At 46.2% G+C, this 14316-nt stretch overlaps 1 protein-coding gene across 1 annotated transcript; it reads right to left on the reverse strand.

Moving 5' to 3' along the window:
• Positions 1-510: 510 nt before the first annotated feature.
• On the reverse strand, positions 511-880 carry LOC703853 (large ribosomal subunit protein eL37). Its single transcript, XM_001097393.5, is given in 1 exon segment — positions 511-880. A coding segment is annotated over 1 exon segment (294 nt). The 5' UTR covers positions 854-880; the 3' UTR covers positions 511-559.
• Between the last annotated feature and the right edge of the window lie 13436 nt (positions 881-14316).

Consider the following 14316-nt stretch of genomic DNA (forward strand, 5'->3'; position numbering starts at 1 on the left):
AAATTTCCTGAGCTCAGGAGTTTGAGACCACTATGCACAACATAGTGAAACCCCATCTCTACTAAAAATACAAAAGTTAGCCGGGTGTGGTGGCACACCCCTGTAATCCCATCTACTCGGGAGGCTGAGGCAGGAGAAATCACTTAAAACCAGAGGTAGAGGTTGCAGTGAGTGGAGATTGTGCCACTGCACTCCAGCCTGGGCAACAGAGTGAGACTCCATCTCAAAAAAATAAAATAAAATAAAATAAATTAAAAGTAAAAATTACCCAGGCATAGTGGTTCACACCTGTAGTCACAGCTACTCTGGTGACTAAGGAAGAATTACATAAGCCCAGGTGTTTCAGATTACAGTGAGCTATGATGGCTCCACTGCACCCTAGCCTGGGCAACAGAGCAAGAGTAATAATAAAATAAATTTCAGGCCCATAATCTTAGCATCATGCCACTGCACTCCAGCCTGGCGACAGAGTGAGACTCTGTCTCAAAATAAATAAATAAATAAATAAAATTTTTTTTTTAAACCAGAACATTTATTGCATGACTAATCGTTGACATTCTTAAGATGAACTAGATGCTGCAACAGCTGCCCTCTTGGGTTTAGGTGTTGTTCCTTCACGGAATCCATGCCTGAATCTGCGGTATACAATTTTTAGGTGCCTCATTCAACCAGTTCCGGTGGTATTTCGTCTTTTAGCTTTGGCACTCCAGTTATACTTTCTCTTGCGCTTGGCAGGGTAGCCACATTTGCCACAGGTCGACTTCTGAAGGTGGTAGGCCTTAGAGCCACAGCGGTGGCACAATGTGTGCGTCTTATTGCGACGCTTTCCAAACGATGACGTTCCCTTCGTCATCTCGCTTCTGCAGCCGAGACCAGAGAGACGGGAAGAGAAATAAAATTTTAAAAATAAAATAAAATAAAGTTGCAGGGATACCTTTATTTATTTATTTATTTATTTACTTATTTATTGAGATGGAGTCTTGCTCTGTTGCCTAGGCTGGAGTGCAGTGGCACGATCTTGGCTCACCACAACCTCCACCTCCCAGTTTCAAGTGATTCTCCTGCCTCAGCCTCCTGAGTAGCTGAGACTCCAGGCTCATGCCACCATGCCCAGCTAATTTTTGCTTTTTTTTTTTTTTGGAGACGGAATCTCGCTCTGTCGCTCAGGCTGGAGTGCTGTCGCCCGATCTCAGTTCATTGCAAGCTCCGCCTCCCAGGTTTATGCCATTCTCCCGCCTCAGCCTCCCGAGTAGCTGGGACTAGAGGCGCCCGCCACCACGCCCGGCTAGTTTTTTTTGTATTTTTTAGTAGAGATGGGGTTTCACCGTGTTAGCCAGGATAGTCTTGATCTCCTGACCTCGTGATCCACCCGTCTCGGCCTCCCAAAGTGCTGGGATTACAGGCTTGAGCCACCGTGCCCGGCCCATTTTTGCATTTTTATTTTATTTATTTATTTATTTATTGAGATGGACTCTGGCTCTATCGCCCAGGCTGGAGTGCAGTGGGGTGATCTCCGCTTACTGCAACCTCTGCCTCAGGGGTTTTAGCGATTCTCCTGACTCAGCCTCCTGAATAGCTGGGATTACAGGTGCGTGCCACCATGACTGGCTAATTTTTTGCATTTTTAGTAGAGATGGGATTTCACCATGTTAGCCAGGATGGTCTCGATCTCCTAACCTCATGATCCACCTGCCTCAGCCTCCCAAAGTGCTGGGATTACAAGCGAGAGCCACCGCTCCCGGCCCAAGACCCTATCTCTTAAAACAAACAAACAAAAAAATAAAGAAATAGGGCAACCCGCTCGGGCCCCCTTCCACACTGTAGAAGCTTTGTTCTTTCGCTCTTCATAATAAATCTTGCTGCAAGAAAAGAAAGAAAGAAAGAAAGAGAGAGAGAGAAAGAACGAACGAACGAAAGAAAGAAAGAAAGAAAATAAAGTAGGCCAATTAATAATCCTACAATGGCCTCCAAGAGTTCAAGTGAAAGGAAGTGTTAACATCTCTCTCACTTTAAATCAAAAGCTGTAAGTGATTAAGCTTAGTGAGGAAGTCACGTTGAAAGCCGAGATATGCCTAAAGGTAGGCCTCTTCTTATGAACACAAAGGAGAAGTTCCTGAAGGAAATTAAATGTACTACTTCAGTAAACACACAAATTATAAGAAAGTGAAACAGACTTATTGCTGATATGGAGAAAGTCTGGTCTAGATAGAAAATCGAAACGGCCAGAGCATTTCCTAAACCAAAGCCTAAACCAGAGCATGTCCCTAACTCTCTGTAATTCTATGAAGACTGAGAGAGGAGAGGAAGATGGAGGAGAAAAGTTTGAAGCTAGCAGAGGTTGATTTATGAGGCTTAAGGAAATAAGCCATTTTCATAATATAAAAGTGCAGTAATCTCAACACTTCGGGAGGCCGAGGTGGGTGGATCATTTGAGGTCAGGAGTTCGAGACCAGCCTGGCCAACATGGTGAAACCCGTCTCTATTAAAAATACAAAAATTAGCCAGGCATGGAAGCAGGCACATGTAATCTCAGCTACTCGGGAGGCTGAGGCAGGAGAATTGTTTGAACTTGGGAGGAGGAAGTTGCAGTGAGCCAAGATAATTGCCACAGAACTCCAGCCTGGGCGACAAAGCAAGACTGCATCTCAAAACAAAACAAAACAAAAAAGAATTATGCTGAGTCTTCTCTGCCTATGTTCTATAAATGGAAAAACAAAGCCTGGATGACAGCACATCTGTTTACAACATAGTTTATTGAATATTTCAAGCCCACTGTTGAGACCTACTGCTCAGAAAAAAAAAAAAAAAAAAAGATTCCTTTCAAAATATTACGGCTCATTGACAATCCACCTGGTCACCCAAAAGCTCTCGGGGAGATACACAAGATATACATGCCGAAACAACATTCATTCTGCAGCCCATGAATGAAGGAATAATTTTGACTTCCATGTCTTTATTTTTATTTTTTAAATTTTAAATTTTTTGTTTTTATTTCTATTTATTTATTTATTAATTTTTGAGAAATAATCTCACTCTGTTGCCCAGGCTAGAGTGCAGTGGCTCGATCTCGCTCACTGATCTCCGCCTCCCGGGTTCAAGCAATTCTCCTGTCTTGGCCTCCTGAGTAGCTGGGATTACAGGCGCTCACCACCATGCCCAGCTAATTTTGTATTTCTTTAGAAGAGATGGAAATTCACCATGTTGGTCAGGCTGGTCTCGAACTCCTGACCTCAAGTGATCCGACTACCTCAGCCTCAATAAAGTGCTGGGATTACAGGCGTGAGTCACTATACTCGGCCTTTAGGTTTTATTCCTTAGAGATTTTTATATAGAGATCGGGTCCCACTATGTTGTTTAGGCTTGTCTGGAACACCTGGGCTCAAGCGATTTTCCTGCTTTAGCCTCCCAAAATGTGAGCCACCATGCCCAGCCTGACTTTCTTTTTTTTTTTTTTTTTTTTTTGAGACGGAGTCTCGCTCTGTCGCCCAGGCTGGAGTGCAGTGGCGCGATCTGGGCTCACTGCAAGCTCCGCCTCCCGGGTTCACGCCATTCTCCTGCCTCAGCCTCCCGAGTAGCTGGGACTACAGGCGCCCACAACCGCGCCCGGCTAATTTTTTGTATTTTTAGTAGAGACGGGGTTTCACCGTGGTCTCGATCTCCTGACCTTGTGATCCGCCCGCCTCGGCCTCCCAAAGCGCTGGGATTACAGGCGTGAGCCACCGTGCCTGGCTCAGCCTGACTTTCAAATCTTATTATTTAAGAAATACCTGGCCCGGGCTAGGCCTGGTGGATCACGCCTGTAATCCCAGCACTTTGGGAGGCAGAGGCAGGTGAATCACCTGAGATCAGGAGTTCAAGACGAGGCTGGCCAACATGGTAAAACGTCTCTAGTAAAAATACAAAAATTAGCTGGGTGTGGTGGCAGGTGCCTGTAATCCCAGCTACTCAGTAGGTTAGGCAGAAGAATTGTTTGAACCTGGGAGAAGGAGGTTGCAGTGAGCCAAGATCATGCCACTGCACACCAGCCTGGGCAACAAGAGCAAAATTCCATCCAAAAAAAAAAAAAAAAAAAAAGGAAGGACGAAAGAAAGAAAGATCTGGCCAGGTGCGGTGGCTCACACCTGTAATCCCAGCACTCTGAGAGGCTGAGGCGGGTGGATCACCTGAGGTCAGGAGTTTGAGATCAACCTGGCCAATATGGTGAAACCTCCTCTCTACTAAAAACAGAAAAATAGGGGCTGGGCGCAGCGGCTCACACCTGTAATCACAGTGCTTTGGGAGGCCGAGGCAGGCAGATCACAAGGTCAGGAGTTCAAGACCAGCCTGTGCAACATGGTGAAACCCCGTGTCTACTAAGAATAAAAAAAAATTAGCCAGGCCTGGTGGCGAGCGCCTGTAGTCCCAGTTACTCGGGAGGCTGAGGCAGGAGAAAGGTGTGAACCCAGGAAGCAGAGCTTGCAGTGAGCCAAGATCACGCCACTGCACTCCAGCCTGGGCCACAGAGCAAGACTCCAACTCAAAAAAAAAAAAAAATTAGGTGGGAGTCGTCACACACACCTGTTAATCCCACCTACTCGGGATGCTGAGGCAGGAAAATTGCTTGAACGCGGGAGGCGGAGGATGCAGTGAGCCGAGATCACCCCATTGCACTCCAGTATGCAGCAATGCAGCATGGGCATGGGCAACAAGAGCGAGACTCTGACTCTTTTATTTTATTTTATTTTATTTTTTTGAGACAGATCTCATTCTGTCGCCCAGGCTGGAGTGCAGTGGCGCAATTTCGGCTCACTGCAACCTCCGCCTCCCGGGTTCACGCCATTCTCCTGCCTCAGCCTCCAGAGTAGCTGGGACTACAGGCGCTCGCCACCACGCTGGGCAAATTTTTTTGTATTTTTAGTAGAGACGGGGTTTCACCGTGTTAACCAGGATGGTCTCGATATCCTGACCTCGTGATCTGCCCAACTTGGCCTCGCAAAGTGCTGGAATTACAAGCATGAGCCACTGCACCTGGCCAAGACTCAGAAAAGAAAAGAGAGAGGAGAGGGGAGGGGAGGGGAGGGGAGGGGAGGGGAGGGGAGGGGAGGGGAGGGGAGAGGAGAGGAGAGGAATCTTTTGCCTGAGCCCAGAGGCTCACACTGGTAATCCAAGCACTTTAGGAGGCCAAAGTGGGAGCATCATTTGAGGCAAGGAGTATTTATTTATTTATTTATTTGAGAAGGGGTCTGGCTGTGCTGCCCAGGCTGGAGTGCAAGGGAGCAATCTCAGCTCACTCCAACCTCCGCCCCCTGGGTTCAAGCAATTCTCCTGCCTCAGTCTCCCAAGTAGCTGGGACTACAGGCACACACTGCCACGCCCAGTTAATTTTTGTATTATTGGTAGAGACGAGGTTTCACCGTGTTGGCCAGGCTGGTCCCGAACTCCCGACCTCGTGATCCACCTGCCTTGGCCTCCCAAAGTGCTGGGATTACAGGCATGAGCCACCGTGCCTGGCCGATTTTTTATTTTTATTTTTTTTTTGAGATGGAGTTTTGTTCTTGTGGTACAGGCTGGAGTGCAGTGGAGCAATCTCGGCTCACTGTAACCTCTGCCTCCTGGATTCTATCGATTCTCCTGTGCAGCCTCCCAAGTAGCTGGGATTACAGGCGTCCACCACTATGCCGGGCTAATTTTTGTATTTTTAGTAGAGACGGGGTTTCACCATGTTGGCCAGGCTGGTCTTGAACTCCTGACCTGAGGTGATCTGCCCACCTTGGCCTCCCAAAGTGCTGGGATTACATGCGTGAGCCACCATGCCTGGCCAAAATATATTTTTGTAATTATTTAGGTATGGTGGAATGCACCTGTAGTCCCGGCTACTCAGGAAGCTGTGGTGGGAGGATCTCGTGAGCCCTGGAGGTAGATGCTGCAGTGAGCCATGATCATTCCACTGCACTCCAGCCCCAGTGATAAGAGACTGTGTCTCAAAAGAGAAGAGGGGAAGGGAGGGGAGGGGAGGGGAGGGTTTTCAAAAGGCTTTAGCTGCGCTAAGCCCTAGATAGTGATTTCTCTGATGGATCTAGGCAAAGTAAATTGAAAACCTTCTGGAAAGAATTCACCGTTCTGTATGCCTTTGAGAACATTTATGATTCATGATAGTGGCGCATGTTTGTAATCCCAACACTTTGGAAAGCAGAGGCAGCAAGATCACTTGAGCACAGGAGATCGAGACCAGCTTGGGTAACACAGTGAGAGCCCCATCTCCACAATAAACTTAAAAAAAAAACTGCTGGGTGTGGAAGCACACACCTTTCAGTCCCAGCTACTTGGTGGGGGTGCTGACTTGGGAGGATGGCTTGAGCCTGGGAAGTTGAGGCTGCAGTGAGCCATGTTTGTACCACTGCACTCCATCTGGGTGACAGAGTGAGACTCTGTCTCAATAAAGAAAATAAATAATAATAGAATCTATTTTACAAAATTGTGGCAGAAGTCAAACGAGTTAATACAAGAAAAGCACATAAATCAAAGGCTGACAGATATTGTTTTATTATATGTATTTTAATTGTATTTATATATTGTGTATACTTCGTACTTTTTTTCATATTTTACAAATATTATTACCAATTATTTTTGCTACATATTCCAGTGTTTGTACTGATTGAAATAGGCCTATCAAGTTCATTGCAGAATTGTTTGATCAATCAACAGAATACTTAGTTTGTTGGTCATGATTTTCTGATAATCAAGAGGTATAAAATTTTGGCAAACATTTTTCTCTTTTTGAGACAGGGTCTGGTCTTGTCACTTAGGCTGAAGTGCAGCGGTGTGTTCACAGCTCACTGCAGCCTCAACCTCCTGGGCTCAAGTGATCCTTTTACCTCCTCCTCCCAAGCAGCTAGGACCACAGGTATACAGCACCATTCCTGGCTAATATTTTTATTTTTAATAGAAATGGGGTCTCACTATGTTGCCAAGGCTGGGCTCAAACTCCTGGGCTCAAGTGATCTTCCAACCACATCTTCTCAAAGTGCTAGAATTACAGGTGTGAGCCGCCACCGTACCTATCCAGACATTTCTCAAGATACTGACGTATTTCCACCGTGTTCATTATCTAGTCATAGATTTGACCACTTACCCATTGAAGATTTTGCTATAATGGAATGCAATAGAGTTTCCTAGTGTGGATTTTGCTAACACAGAGGAGACAATATCTCCATTCCAGGAGTCAGAAAGCTTTATCATCCCTCCCTCCCTCTCTTCCTTCCTATTTCTTTTTTTACACTCAAGGTCTCAGTTTGTCACCCAGGCTGGAGTGCACTGGTGTCGTGTAATCATAGCTAACTGCAGCCTCAAAATCTTGGACCCAAGTGATCCTCCTGCCACAGCCTCCCAAGTAGCTGGGAACACAGAAACATGCCTAAGTTTTGTGTTTTTTTTTGTGTTTTTTTTTTTAAGAGACAGTCTTGCTGTGTTGCCCCAGGCTGTTCTCAAACTCCTGGCTTCAAGAAAACTTCGGGCCTAAATGATTCTACCACCTCAGCCCCGCAAAAGTTGCTGGGATTACAGGTGTGAGTCACTGCGCCAGGCTTCCCACCCAAATTTCTTATTCCATTCCAGACGTCTCAAACTGCCTCTGATCTTCCTGTCTAAAGAATATTATCCTTAAAGATGTTTATGTTTTACTTCCTCTGGGAAGTCAACCTTGATCCTGCTCACCTTGTTATACTCAATCAGTCTCTCATTATTGCTCTTGCTAGACTATAATTTGACTTATTTCTTTTTTTTTTTTTTTGAGATGGAGTCTCGCTCTGTCATCCAGGCTGGAGTGCAGTGGCACAATCTCAGCTCACTGCAAGCTCCCCCTCCTGAGTTCATGCCATTCTCCTGCCTCAACCTCCCGAGTAGCTGGGACTACAGGCGCCTGCCACCAAGCCCAACCAACTTTTTGCATTTTTAGTAGAGGTGGGGTTTCACCATGTTAGCCAGGAGTCTTGAGCTCCTGACCTCTTGATGCGCCCACCTCGGCCTCCCAAAGTGCTGCAATTACAGGCGTGAGCCACTGCCTAATTTGACTTATTTTCTTAGACAACTGTATTTGCTATTACCATCAGATTGTGAACTTCTCTGGGAACATGAACTGCTTCTTGTTTATCTCGATCCCCCCAGCTCCTAGCATTTTGCCTAGAATGTGCTGGTTGTTTAACAACTATTTGTTGAATTGATTGGAGTTGCTCTGGAGATGCATCAGTGGAGAGCCAGAGGAAGGAAGGATGAAAGTATTTCCAGAAATAGAGCATGTTACTTGGTGAAAATAAAATATAGACAGGAGCATGCTTTTTTTTTCTATTTTCCTATTTTTTTTTTTTTAACATAGAGATGGGGTCTCGCTATGTGGCCCAGACTGATCTCAAACTCCTGGGCTCAAGCAGTTCTCCTGCCTCGGCCTCCCAAAGTGCTGGGATTATAGGTGTGAACCACCATACCCAACCAAGGGCATTTTGTTTGTTTATTTTTATTTTATTTTATTTTTGAGACGGAGTCTCACTCTATTGCCCAGGCTGGAGTGCAGTGGCGAGGTCTCAGCTCACAGCAACTTCTGCCTCCCAGGTTCAAGCAATTCTCCTGCCTTAGCCTCCTGAGTAGCTGGGATTACCGGTGTGCACCACCACACCTGGCTAATTTTCATAGTTTTAGTAGAGTCAGGGTTTCACCATTTTGGCCAGACTGGTTTCAAGCGACCTGTTGGCCTCAGTCTTATGAGCCACCGCGCCTGGCTGGGCATGTTTTCATGCACACAGGAATTCTGTATGAAAATGGGTTGCATGGGTGGGGTAGAGAGTTGAGCAGATTCCATTAGCATGGCAGATAAGAGGCCGGGCACGGTGACTGACACCTGTAATCCCAGCACTTTGGGAGGCCGAGGTGGGTGGATCATTGAGGTCAGGAGCTCGAGACCAGTCGGGCCAACATGGTGAAATCCCATCTTTACTAAAATACAAAAATTAGTTGGGCGTGGCCAGGTATGGTGGCTCACGCCTATAATCCCAGCACTTTGGGAGACTGACGTGGACGAAACACGAGGTCAGGAGTTTGAGACTAGCCTGGCTAACGTGGTGAAACCCCATGTCTACTAAAAGTACAAATATTAGCCTGGTGTGGTGGTGGATGCCTGTAATCCCAGGTACTCAGGAGGCTGAGGCAGGAGAATGGCTTGAACCCTGGAGGCAGAGGTTGTGGCAAGCCGAGATCGTGTCACTGCATCCCAGCCTGTGGGACACAGCGGGACTCTGTCTCAAAAAAAGAAAAAAAAAAGGAAAACAAAAATGGCAGATAAGAGCTAATCTGTGAAAGGACATGATGAAAGGATTTTTTTTTTTTTTTTTTTGACACAAAGTTTCGCTCTTTTTGCCCAAGCTGGAGTGCAATGGCATGACCTCGGCTCACTGCAACCTGTGCCTGCCTGGTTCAAGTGATTCTCCTGACTCAGCCTCTGAAGTAGCTGGAATTATAGGCACCTGCTACAACACCTGGCTAATTTTTAAATTATTTTATTTTATTTTATTTTATTTTATTTGAGACACAGTTTCTCTCTTGTTGCCCAGGCTGGAGTGCAATGGTGTGATCTTGGCTCACCACAACCTCCGCCTCCTGGGTTCAAGCAATTCCCCTGCCTCAGCCTCCGGAGTAGCTGGGATTACAGGCATGTGCCACCACGCCTGGATAATTTTGTATTTTTAGTAGAGATGTGGTTTTTCCACATTGGTCAGGCTGGTCTTGAACTCCTCACCTCAGGTGATCCACCTGCCTCAGCTTCCCAAAGTGCTGGAATTACAGGCATGAGCCACTGCGCCCGGACCGTGTGTTTTGTTTTGTTTTTTAAAGAAATGTTGGCTGGGCGCGGTGGCTCATGCCTATAATCCCAGCACTTTGGGAGGCCGAGGCGGGAGGATCACAAAGTCAAGAGATGGAGATCATCCTGGCCAACATGGTGAAACCCCGTCTCTACTAAAAATACAAAAACTAGCTGGGTGTGGTGGCGTGCGCCTGTAGTCCCAGCTACTCTCAGGAGGCTGAGGCAGGAGAATCACTTGAACCCTTGGAGGCGGAGGTTGCAGTGAGCTGAGATCATGCCACTGTACTCCATCCTGGTGACAGAGTGAGACTCTGTCAAAAAAAAAAAAAAAAAAGTAGGGTTTTGGTGTTTTTTAAATAACATTGTATTTATTTATTTATTTATTTATTTATTTATTTATTTATTTATTTATTTTTGAGATGGAGTCTCACTCTGTTGCCCAGGCTGGAGTGCAGTGGTGGGGTCTTGGCTCACTGCAACCTCCGTCTCCCGGGTTCATGTGATTCTCCTGCCTCCGCCTCTGGAGTAGCTGGGATTACAAGCATGCACTACCACACCTGGCTAATTTTTGTATTTTTAGTAGAGGTGGGGTTTCACCATGTTGGCCAGGCTAGTCTGGACTCCTGATCTCAGGTGATCTGCCTGCCTTGGTGTCCCAAAGTGCTGGGATTACAGGTGTGAGCCACTGCACCAGGCAGTACCTTTAATTTTTATTTTAGCCAGGTATTTGAAGATTTCTGCCTCTGGTTTACTTCCTCTAATAAATAGGCTCCCCTGAATATGAAAGGAGATAGGGAGGAGGAGGAGGAGGGACAATGATGTAGCTTGTAGGATAAATAACTCTGAAAAGAATAAAGGATGAAGGCTGAACGCAGTGGCTCATGGTTCTAATCCCAGCACTTTGGGAGGACAAGGCAAATGGATCACGAGGTCAGGAGTTTGAGACCAGCTTGGCCAACGTGGTGAAACCCCATCTCTACTAAAGATACAAAAAATTAGCCGGGCGTGGTGGTGGTGGTGCATGCCTGTAATTCCAGCTACTCGGAAGGCAGAGTCAGGAGCCTCTGCTTGAACCCAGGAGGCGGAGGTTGCAGTGAGCCGAGATGTCGCCATTGCACTCCAGCCTGGGTGACAGTGCAAGACTCTGTCTCAAAAAAAAAAAAAAAGAATGAAGGTTGAAAAGTATTTGGTGCTTGTGAAGTAGTCGTGGGTTGGGGTGAGGGGACGGGACAATGACATAGTCAAGGAAAGCAGGGAAAATTGAATAAGGCATGACAGTACCTGTCAGTGCCTGTTTTTCCACAATTGTTCCTCCAATGACTTTCTTTAGTGGTGCTATTTAGAGTATGGAATTTGGAATTCAGATTGGACTTCAGATACATTTTTAGGCCCAAGGAAAGTATGGGCTAGGCTGGGGAGGGTGAAATGAAGGAAGAAGATTTCAAACCTGTAGGGTGACAGTGAAGGGAGAGAGAGCCTTAGGGTCTTGGTGAGTCAGTAAGCAGACAAGAAGGGATTCGCAGAGGTCCAGGTGGCAGAGCATTAATTATCAACAGTTCTTTTTTTTTTTTTTTTTTTTTTAGGCTGGAGTGCAATGGCACTATCTCAGCTCACCGCAACCTCCACCTCCCAGTTTTAAGCGATTGTCCTGCCTCAGCCTCCCAAGTAGCTGGAATTACAAGCATGCGCCACCACGCCCAGCTAATTTTATATTTTTACTAGAGACAGGGCTTCTCCATGTTGGTCAGGCTGGTCTCAAACTTTCGACCTCAGGTGATCCACCTGCCTTGGCTTCCCAAAGTGCTGGGATTACAGGCGTGAGCCATTGCGCCCGGCGATTATCAACATTTCTACTGTCCCCTTTTTAAAACCTCAAATGCACATAATTACACAGATACACTCAATCATGCTTTTGTTTCTTGGCACCCAATTCCCACTAAGCCAGAAACAGCCCCACTTTTTCTTTTTTCCTTTCTTTTTGGTTTTTGTCTTGTTTTTTGAATATAAAAAGATGTTTACTGAAGCATGGTTTATAACAATGAAAAGGTTGTGATTGACCATCAGTAGGGGAATTATTTATTGCAACATTGTTTATAAACATTGGAAACAAAGTAAATGAGTGGCTCTTCTTTGTTACTCTTTTTTTTTTTTTTTTTTTAAGAGGGAGCCTCTCTCTGTTGCCCAGGCTGGAGTACAGTGGCATCCTGCCTCAGCCTCCCTAGTAGCTGGGACTACAGGCACATTTCACCATGCCAGGCTAATTTTTTTTTTTTTTTAAATGGAGTCTCACTGTTTCACCAGGCTGGAGTGCAGTGGCGTAATCTTGGCTCACTGCAACATCCGCCTCCCTCCTATCTCAGCCTCCTGAGTAGCTGGGAGTACAGGCGAGTGCCACCATGCGCAGCTAATTTTTGTATAGACACAGGGTTTCACCATATTGGCCAGGATGGCCTAGATCTGTTGACCTTGTGATCCTCCTGCCTCGGCCTCCCAAAGTGCTGGGATTACAGGCGTGAGTCACCATGCCCAGCCTGTTACTCTTCTTTAGCTTCCATTCTGTCTCATTTCCCTATCACTTCTGAGACCCCCTATGTGTATATGTATATCCATGAATAAATATAAATATTTCATGTACTTGAATTTATAGTATTTTCTTTAACGTCTTATCCTTTTTGTGTTCAGAATATTTTCCACACAAGATCATCACGATAATTTCCAAGACTTCTCTTTTTATTTTATGTATTTATTTAAAAGACAAACCTGGCTTTTTAGCCCTGGCTGGAGTGCAGCGGCACGATCATAACTCACGGCAGCCTCGACCTTTCCTGCCCAAGCGATCCTCCCACCTCAGCCTCCCGAGTGGCTGGAACTACAGATGCACACCAATATGCCTGGCTAACTTTAATTTTTAAATTTTTAAATTATTTTTATTATTTAAAATTTTTATTTATTTACATTTTTTTTTTTTTTTTTTTTTTTTTTTGAGACGGGGTCATGCTCTGTCGCCCAGGCTGGAGTGCAGTGGCCGGATCTCAGCTCACTGCAAGCTCCGCCTCCCGGGTTCACGCCATTCTCCTGCCTCAGCCTCCCAAGTAGCTGGGACTACAGGCGCCCGCCACTTCACCCGGCTAGTTTTTTGTATTTTTTTTTTTTTTTTTTTTTGAGACAGAGTCTCGCTCTGCCGCCCAGGCTGGAGTGCAGTGGCGTGATCTTGGCTCACTGCAAGCTCCGCCTCCCGGGTTCACGCCATTCTCCTGCCTCAGCCTCCCGAGTAGCTGGGACTACAGGCGCCCGCCACCTCGCCCGGCTAGTTTTTTTGTATTTTTTAGTAGAGACGGGGTTTCACTGTGTCAGCCAGGATGGTCTCGATCTCCTGACCTCGTGATCCGCCCGTCTCGGCCTCCCAAAGTGCTGGGATTACAGGCTTGAGCCACCGCGCCCGGCCGTTTTTTGTATTTTTTAGTAGAGACGGGGTTTCACCGTGTTAGCCAGGATGGTCTCGATCTCCTGACCTCGTGATCCACCTGTCTCGGCCTCCCAAAGTGCTGGGATTACAGGCTTGAGCCACCGCGCCCGGCCTATTTACATATTTTTTTGAGGTGGAGTCTTGCTTTGTTGCTCAGACTGTAGTGCTGTGGTGTGATCTTGGCTCACTGCAACCTCCATCTCCTGGGTTCAAGAGATCCTCCCATCTAAGCCTCCCAAGTAGCTGGGACTACAGGTGTAAGCCACCACATCTGGCTAATTTTTGTATTTTTTTTGTGGACAGGGAGTTTCACCATGTTGCCCAGGCTGATCTTGAACTGCTGGGCTCTAGTGATCTGCCTGCCTCAGCCTCCCAAAGTGCTGGGATTATAGGCATGAGCCACCACACCTGGCCTTTTAAATTTTTTTTGTAGAGACAGGGTCTCAACATGTTGCCCATGCTGGTCTTGAACTCCTGGGCTCAAGTGATCCTCCAGCCTCGGCTTCCCAAACTGCTGAGCTCATAGGCAGAAAATTGAAAATCACCCACATGGCCATCAATAGGGGACGGATTAAGCAAATTATAGTATGTCCACACAAGGAATACTATGCAGCAGTAAAATAAATAAAAAATAAATAAAAATAAAAAGGACATTATCTTTATTCCATTGTATAAAATATATTGTTGCACTGGGCATGGTGTCTCATGCCTGTAATTCCAGCACTTTGGGAGGCAGAGGCAGGTGGTCAGGGGTTCGAGACCAGCCTGGCCAACATGGTAAAACCCCGTCTCTACTTAAAAAATACAAAAAAATATTAGCTGGGCATGGTGGCGCACACCTGTAATCCCAGCTACTCAGGAGGCTAAAGCAGGAGAATCACCTGAACCCAGGATCCAGAGTTTGCAGTGAGCTGAGATCATGCCAGTACACTCTGGTTTCAGCAAGAGAGCAAGACTCTGCCTCAAAAAACAAACAAACGAACAAAAATTTATGAAGTAGCCAGGTGTGATGGCAAGTGCC

The sequence above is a fragment of the Macaca mulatta genome, chromosome 10 (assembly GCF_049350105.2).
Source record: "Macaca mulatta isolate MMU2019108-1 chromosome 10, T2T-MMU8v2.0, whole genome shotgun sequence".
Classification (NCBI taxonomy): Eukaryota; Metazoa; Chordata; class Mammalia; order Primates; family Cercopithecidae; genus Macaca; species Macaca mulatta.